This window comes from Rhincodon typus, chromosome 17, assembly GCF_021869965.1.
Source record: "Rhincodon typus isolate 14 chromosome 17, sRhiTyp1.1, whole genome shotgun sequence".
Lineage (NCBI taxonomy): Eukaryota > Metazoa > Chordata > Chondrichthyes > Orectolobiformes > Rhincodontidae > Rhincodon > Rhincodon typus.
The window spans coordinates 36,773,090-36,782,190 of record NC_063348.1 but is presented as its reverse complement, the minus strand read 5'-3'; the positions used below and the strand labels follow the sequence as shown (position 1 = coordinate 36,782,190).

The window sequence follows — 9,101 nt, the reverse complement described above, 5'->3', positions numbered from 1 at the left end:
AGGGCAGTTTAATTGCAAGCAGCACAAAAAATTATTTTTTTAATTACTCTGCATCACATTTTGTGATAAGTCATTCTTCAGTAAGTTTGCAAAGCAATAATCACCTGACATCCAGCGAAGTAATACAGAAAACACCTGTATTTGCAAGACAAAGTGTGATCTTTGCACTTGTGGGTGGTTCACACAACAGTCCGTCTGAAATGCTGCTGCTATTTGTTTAAAAATTGGGCTTATGTAAAACTTGGGAATAGATAACACACCCACTTGACTGCAGACTATATTCGTTCAGAGACTGTCTTGAAACAAAGTTGACAACTTGGTAAGTTGAGTGTGCTTTTAAGTTGTGTAATTGAGAAATATGCTTCTATTACTGAGAGTTTGCAGGAACTACTGGAAATTAAAATGGTTAATAATTGCAGAAAAAGGATCCACAGAATAGTTCGGTCTATACCGTTTTTGTGTAGCTTTAATGTTTTCTAAAATATAATTCAACAAGATCTTTCATGACCTGCCAAAACAGTTTATAGCAATCAAATACTTTTCTATAAGGGGTTATTATTGAAGTAACACAACAGCCAATCTGTACTCATCAAGCTCCCAAAAACAGCAATATGATAAAGTTCAAATAATCATTATTTGTGACACTGGTTGAGGGATAAATAGTGATGAATTTTTTCCACCTTTCTTCAAATAGTACCATGGCGTTTTTTTATAATCACCTGAGAGACCAGGAAAGGTGTAAAACTTCCCTTTGTATTGCACAGCCAGTATTTTGTGTTTTTGGCTTTGAACTTGGGATTAAACTGATAGATTTTCAATATAAAGGCAAGAGTGCACTCACAGAGAGTTTTGACAAATGATTGATACAGATTCAGAAACTAAGGTGAATGCTATAACTTAAATCACAAGCTGGGAAGCGCATCGATTTTTCAAATGCACTGACTTCAATACGGAGTGAAATATGTTTGGGACTAAAAACATGTTTGTGCCCAAGTCCTCTCAATCTCCCAACAGGAAGGTTAAGTTACAATTGTAACCAAAGAAATCACTTGAACTCAACAGTTAATTTCTGTATTGTGACATAACCTAAAAGTTATACAGGATCGTGGTTGGGTAATACAATTCAGACAAATGGTGAGCAAGTCATGGAGCAAGGATGAGGATAAATTATCAGGAGATGGGGTTTCTAAAAGTTGTAATGGGGGATGAAGTAAAAGGGGTTTAATGAGGGACTTGGAGAAACCAGTGTCATCTAATGTAGAGTGAAAAGAGGTGCCACAAAAATGACTAAAAGTCATGGGAGTCAATACAAAGTTGGAGGAGTTTGGAGTAATAAGGCATAGAGAAATTATAAGACAAAGGAGAATGATCTTAAATGTAATTCTTTGAATGATACCAGGATTGAAGGATTTTTGATACAAAGAAAGATTAGAGAAATTATTCTCCTTGGAGTAGAAAAGATTAAGGTCACATCTTATTGAGGTGTTCAAAATTATGGACAATCTGACAGTGAAATGAAGATATTCTGTTTTCATTTGTTGGCATGTCAGTAATTAGGGATCACAATTTCGAGATTGTCAGCAAAGGAGCCAGGAATGAAAAGAAACTGCTTTATTCGAGTTATTAGGATTTTGAATGCACTGTCTGGGAGAATGGTGGAGGCCAAGTTCCATAGGAGATTTTAAAAGAGAACTGGATATATATATTTGAAAGTGATAAGTTTAAAGGGCTATGGAGATAGGGCTGGAGAATACAAGTAGTTGTCTGGGAGCCAATTCAGACACAATGGGTCAAATGGCCTCCTGTACTGTAAAATTCTATGAATCAAACAAGAAGCCAATGTATTTTAGCACAGACTGTGCAATGTTCCATTCCCAATGTTTGCCAAGGTTTTAGATCAAAGGGATAGCTAATCTTAGAGGTGTGGACCAAGGGAAGTTGGGTGATTCACCTCTCAACAGGCAAGTGTAAACATTTTAGTAGATGTTTTGCGGCATCACTAATGGTAAGTTTACCATGACTGATAGGTTAAACCAGGCAGAAGCTCTTGCATTATCATGCTACTAATGTAGACGAAGTCTATTTCCAAATGGTTGTAGACTGAAGTAAGAAAAAGACGCAAAATGCCTGACTTTTTTTTTCTTACTCTGCTTAGATATTTTTATGCATGATGACAGCATTACATATTGATACTATTTTTATTCATGCATGTGTTATGATCCCAATTGGTGTTTTACTGAAAAAGTCAAAAGATAGAATAAGTGAATCTATTTACAGAAAACACAAACTTGAAGATTTTGAAATGCATGGTAAAATGTATAATCCCATTAATCCCAAACAACTCCTTGATAGATCCCAAAAATATCCTTTTTATGGTAACCAAATGAATCCCTTGGACAGTACTAACACAAGAGAAAATCTCAGCCATGATTCTGTATAGCTTTTGGATCATCTTCAAATAACCTCATCAAAGTTTTATCCAAATACTTCTGGTCTTAGTCTATAGCTATCATTCTTGTTCTTTAGTAATCTATTTTTACTGTCTTCTCCCTCTCTCCAGAGCACAGCTTTTCACATCCAGCTTCATCCACCTGCCCCAAATGAAGCTAAAAAGAAACATTTTATTTCAAGCTATGAGTGTTTCCACTAAACTTAAAAATGAAACCAAGTGCAGAAGTTTCTGAGGGAAACTTTGATGCACAATTGTTAACTTTGCTTGGCTGTAAACACTCCTAACATAAACAAAGTCCATTAGTCTTAGAGACTACTTCATCAGGTTGTTTTAAGAGTATTAACCAAAGTTACAGAAATACTTGCAACTCAATCATTATACCCTTCAGAGACACAGTTCCATATGTCACTAACTCAAAATTTAAAAATAAATAATATTAAAATATATTTAAATCACGCACCCTACAACAGAGTTGGGACATGGTCATCAATAGATAGACCAGAATTTATTGCTGTTTGTGAATTGTGTCAGACAGGTTGGTGACCCTCATATTGAACCACTCCTGTTGTTGAAGTATAGAGACACCCACTGTTAGGAAGGAGCATAGATACTATTCCAAGTGATTTGGAGGGAAAATTAAAGATGTTGATACTCTCATGCATCTGCTGTCCTTGTCCTTCTAGGAGGTAGAGGCTATGGAGCTGCTGTCAAAGGAGCCTTGGTAAGTTAGTGCAGTGCTTCTTGTACTCCGTACTTACTGCTGCCATTTTAGTGATGAAGGAAATGACTGTTAGAGATGGTGGATGGATTCTCAATCAAGTAGGCTGTCTGTTTTAGATGGTGTCAAACTCCTTGAGTGTCGTTGGAGCTGCTTAAATCCAGGCAAACGGAGAGTATTCCAACACATTCCTGACTTGTGCCTTGTACATGGTAGAGTAGAGTTGAGTCACAAGAGATGAGTTTTTAGCCTCTGACTCACTATTAACCATAGGATTTATGTGACTGCTCTAGTTCAGTATCTGGTCAATGGTGAACCCCAAGATGTTGAAAGTGTGGGAACTGGGATTGTGATGAGGAAAAATTTCTTTCTCCGAGAGGTTTGTGAAACTTTGCCTTCTGATGCAAAGAGTTCCAATGGACACAGAGTAATTAAATATTTTTAAGACAGAGGTTCTTCTGAGGCAAGGGAATTAAGGGTTACTGGGAGTAGATGAGAATGTGGAATTCAAAATGCAAACTGACAAGCTATGCTCTTATTGAATCATGGAGCAAGCTGATCGGGCTGAATGGTCTACTTATGCTCCTAATTCATATGTTCATTTGATTCCTCAATGGTGATGCCATTGATAGTTGAGTGGCCATTGTTAATCTTTCCCTTGTTAGAGATGATCTTTGCCTGTCACTTGCATGGCGTGAATCTTATTTGCTAGCCATCAACCCAAGCGTGGATATTATCCAAATTTTATTGCCTGTGAACAAGGACTGCTTCACTCTCTGAGGAACTGTGAATGGTGCTAAGCATTGTGCAGTTAATAAACATCCTCAATCTGACCTTATGATGGAGGGACGGTCTTGATGAAATGGATGAAGATAGTTGGGCCTAGGACACGAACCTGAAAAACTCCTGTGGTAATGTCCTGTATTTGAGAGTCATACAATCCATCACTTCAAAACATATCAAGATACAATTCAGACAATTAAAAACCTTTGAAGTGTAATATCTAGTATAATAAAGTAAAATATCATGTAATTGATATCACTAATAGACTATGGTATAATAGATTTATAATACAGAGCAACCATGATTTCAGTGAAAGGAGCAGCATAGGCTTAAGTTGTTGAACAGCCTCACCTTATTCCTGTTTCCAATTGTAATGTAAAAATCTTATCTCATCTACCTTCAACTCATGATATAAAATAATGATGTTTCAAAATGTGTACTCAATTATTTTATTTAGAACTTTTCTTCACAGCTATTAAAATCTGATACATTGAAGGGAACATATAACTGCAAGTTCTAGTTAGTAATGGCACTTATTTATGGTTATCACTGGACAATCAATGAAGTTATTGAATATAATGACAAGTGAGTTTTCACCATAAAGCAGTGAACCCAATTGTAAATGAATGGAATGACAGTAGTCAAAAGATAGATAAAGTTCTAGGACCCTGAGTAAGCAAAGATGGATCTTGACTTATACAATTGCTGTATGTCACTGATTATAAGTAGGTAAAGTGTATCTGTTAGATCAACCTGAATGTTTAGTCTGGGGTAGAAAGAAGTTAGCATACTTTCTTCTTTTGTGTTCTACTTTGCCTGTCATTTTCAGCCTGCAATGAATTGCAAAGAAACAGAGCCAGATATCCCTCCCTGTCAGTACCTCTATATTGACCAATTCCCTGCTATGCCTCCTCCTGGTGACACACAGGGACTGGGTCTCCTGCAGCCCCACCTAAAGCTTCTGAGGAAGTCGGAGAACAGTATGTCCCTAGGTGTGCAGGCCCCCATCTTGTGGACGCACACAGATACTAATGAACCAAACTCCCAAAATGGTCAATAACTCCATCTCTTGTGACCATATCCGAATAGCTGAAAGATAAGGGCATAAATATTGAAAAAATAATCAGGAGTGGAGCCCATGACTGACTGATATATAGATATATCAACTTCTTAGCAACTCCTAAAACCAAATTGATGAACAATGCATTGCTTTGTGTTCCTTCAGACCCCACCAGGGAGGTCACGAGGGGATCCCTGATGGTCGGAATAACCAGTGCTTCCATAAATTTCTCCCAGGTTTGTGCCCTGGAAAGGACTCTCCAGTCTTGCTGCAAGGAAACAGCATTTCAATGTGATATGCCCAACTTAATTGATATAGCGAACAGGTGCCAAAGGCTATCTCTGACAGGAGAAGGGACCACTATTATGTCCTATTACTCAGCACTATCTCTGACTCTTTAAGGAGCTGACCTGTTCCATCCTATCTGCTTCAAACAGCGTTTGCAGCTTACAACCACTGCTCAACAAGTAGGCAGAAATTATCGTATCAGACAAACAAAATAAAGCAAATGAAAAGAAAGTGCTAATTCTTTGACCATCAAGCTGGAATATTAGGACAATGCCCATGAGGTGCATCACGCCATGTGGTGTTTGATAATGTGTGAAAGACAGCTATGATCAGCTATAAACTTGACAAGGTGAACATGAGCATAGCTTCCCTACAATAGATGAGGCTCACTTTGGGTCACTGAATGAAAAACATTGCATGTTCATCAAGCAACAGAAGGGTTAAACGGATTTAAGTAGGAACAGTGTACGCATCATTATTAAGAAACTCATTTTGCTCAATGATAAAGTGGTCTACAAATGGTTCTGAAGATGTTCTCTCCGTAAGTCTCTCCAACAAGGCCACTTAATCTCTGCTCCACTACAGAGGCAAAAGACTAGGTCTATGAGGAGCTTAACGTGGCTGCCAACTGAATCCCTAGTCAGAATATCTTTAACCACCAAAGGATTGCACTGCAACTGTGGGCAGCGCCACAAGCCATAGCCCTTCTGTCCCAGACACCCTGACTTGGGAGGTATAAATGACAATAGACAGAGGCCATGGGGCTTTGCTGTTACCATGAGCTTTGTGTAACTAATATCTTCTTTACAACACACCCAAGATCAGGGCATAGGTATGAGCTCGATCTGATCATCAAACATGACTCTCTAAACAGTATTCTCAACATACATGTAGCTGCCACAGCACTGATGGTGATACTGTTCATTCCCTTGTGTGCACTGGGTATGAATGCTATCCTTGAGAATTTCCATTCAAAGCAGAGATACAATATTGATATCAACATAAGTCGTGCTACCTACTCTGATAAAAATAATATTTCCTTGACTCAATTCAGAAAGCACCCTCCAATATTTCCACGCAAGTTCAGAAGCAAGATGGAACATATTTTGAGGCAGCATCTATTATAACCAGACTCTCAACATACAGGAAGTATGTAGAAAAGTTCCACTGGCTTGAGGCTAATATCATGGATGCTGCCTGACTCACTATGACTTCCAACATTTTTTACCTTTAGTACAGATTCCAGCATCTGCAGTAATTTGCTCTTATGCTAACATTACTGTGTTAGTTACTCAAAGCCAATGGTTGAAGCATAACAGAATCTTTCCTGTCCATTCTTTACAGTGAAACCTTTTTCAAACAATTCCCCTGAACTTTGGCTTTGGGACAGGTTCTATCAATGAGTCCACTCTCAATTACAAAAGAGGGTTGAGCGAGAAGATTCTGAATACATTAATATCCACTCAAAGTAAAATCCAACAGATTAGTAGGCACTGCACTGATGACTATTATTCACTACTTTCCAGAAAATTCTGATGTCCTTCACCACACAGAATGCAAGAGACATGTATTAAAGATCATAAAAGCAGTAAGACAAAAAACTCCAGTAAAAGCAAAAAAGGGAGAGGTATTCACTTCTGCAATAAACAGTTGGAGAGATGGGTGGAAAACTACCTTGGGTAGTACTCCAGGGAGAGTACAATCACTAAGAAGCTCTGGCTACCATAGAAAGCAGCACTGGATATCAACCCCACAGCAAAGGAACTTAGCAGAGCTACTGGCTCACTTGCCATGGGCAAGTTCTGATGCTGTAACCTCCTGAACTGATCATGGGAATCCAAGACTCCTGCAGCATTTGCACAAATTTTTTAATCTCTGCTGAAGGAAGGGGAGCAATGTCCCGGGATATGTCTGATGCAAAGATTGTTACTCTCCCCAAGAACAGGAGCAACTACAGCATATATCAAAGCATCTCCCCGCTGAGCATTGTGGGACAAAGTGCTTGGCTGTGATATCTTTGTCAGTAATGCTTCAGAATTAGAAGATCTATAATCCACATGATCTTCCAACTCTAGAAATTGCAAGAGAAATGTTGTTAATAAAGGAATCCATTATATTTTATCTCCATTAATTCCAACAAGAAACTTAACCATGTGAGCTAGGGAAATTTATTTACCCTGCTGGAGAAAATTGCTGCCCATCACTGTTCAACCTGATCTGTTTCCATGACAACTTGATGAGTAGGTGATCCTAATAGGGCATCAACAAAACCCTTTGAGATCCGCAGCAGTGTCAAATCGAATTGGGTCTTGTTAAGCAGCATATTCTTCTCTTTGATGCTGTAATATGCCGCCAGCCATCTACAGAGGATGTTGTAAGGGTTTTTTCTCCCCTTATTTTTCTTATGTTTGATTATGACCTGAAATGGGAACAGAACTTTTAAAAATCAATGATTAGGAATCTTTGCACTTTTTAAAAGTAAGTCATGTGACTCTCATTGTAAGCACTGTATGCACAGCTGTTTGTTCAACCTGTAGTTGAAGTGTAGTTTACAGATGAGCTGGAACCAAGGTTGTGTACAAATGGAGATGCGCCTTGCAATGTGTAACTTATTGCTCCACGGACTAGTGACCTGTTATTAATAACAAACTCCCTCTGCCTGATAACACTTAAGTGGTTCTCAGGTATTTAAACAGCCTGTGGCTATAAACAAGATCATGAAAAATGATCAGATCTACACCAGCTTAGAAAATTTCTCTGTTCTCTATGGTAAGAACCATGTTAATGAAGGACACCAGTTTATTTTTCCTTCAGCAGTTGCTTTAAGCTGTGGTTTTTAATTAAAAAATCAGAGATCTTTTATAAGTGTGAACCAGTGTGGCCTGCAAACTGGTGAAAGCATCCAGGGAAGGCAGACTGAGAAGCAACATACAAATCAGCAGTAGATTCATCTCATCAGATTCTATGAACAGAGATCACTGAACTTGTTTCCCAGTTTCCCTCCATCCCTCACACCCTTTTTTTATTCTCATCTACACGTATATGTGTAAGAGAGAGTGTATAAACGAGTTAGAGATTTAACTAGTTGAGTTAATACCAATGGTTCATTATTGTTTATCTGTTACTAGAATCTATTTATTTGTAATAATTAGTAACTTTTGTAAAGTGCAGAAACCTGTCCCATGCTTTCTGTCAACCTTATTCATAAAGATAGGTAAATCAGGGAAATCTATATACTTTTTAAAATCTTTACTTTTGTGATGACTCCTGAAATAATGGGGCTTGATTTTCAACACACTGCCCCAGTAAGTCATAACCATGTCCATTTATGTACCAGAATGGATGGAAAGCTGTTCAGTCTTGTTTACCTGAGAACCAATACAAAGTTGTGCTAAGTCCTCAACGGAGAGTTGTTCTAATCTGATATTACCACAATAACATTCCAAAATGAGGAGCACCTTCAGGAACAAGTGGACAGACTCTCTCATATTGGTGAACAGTCGAGTTTGACCATTAGCTTGAGGAAGACCAATACCATGGTCCAGGATAGTAGGAACTGCAGATGCTGGAGAATCCGAGACAACAAAGTGCAGGGCTGGATGAACACAGCAGGCCAAGCAGCATCATAGGAGCAGAAAGGCTGACGTTTCGGGCCTAGACCCTTCATCAGAAAAGGGGGAGGGGAAGGGGGTTCTGAAGTAAATAGGGAGAGAGTAGGAGGCGGATAGAAGATGGATAGAGGAGAGGATAGGTGGAGAGGAAACAAACAGGTCGAAGAGGCGGGGATGGGGCCAGTAAAG

General features: G+C 38.6%; 1 protein-coding gene across 2 annotated transcripts in view; it reads left to right on the top strand.

Annotated features, from left to right (window-relative positions):
- The first annotated feature begins 259 nt into the window (after positions 1 to 259).
- Positions 260 to 9,101, top strand: part of rep15 (RAB15 effector protein) — a 15,509-nt gene continuing 6,667 nt past the window's right edge. The window contains exons 1-2 of one of the 2 annotated variants that reach the window (XM_048606797.1): positions 279 to 319; positions 3,136 to 3,173. In XM_048606797.1, the coding sequence (XP_048462754.1) occupies positions 3,148 to 3,173 (26 nt within the window). In that variant the 5' untranslated portion in view covers positions 279 to 319; positions 3,136 to 3,147. Of the gene's footprint in view, positions 320 to 3,135; positions 3,174 to 9,101 lie in introns of both variants that reach the window. The other variant, XM_048606798.1, reaches the window with a different exon arrangement.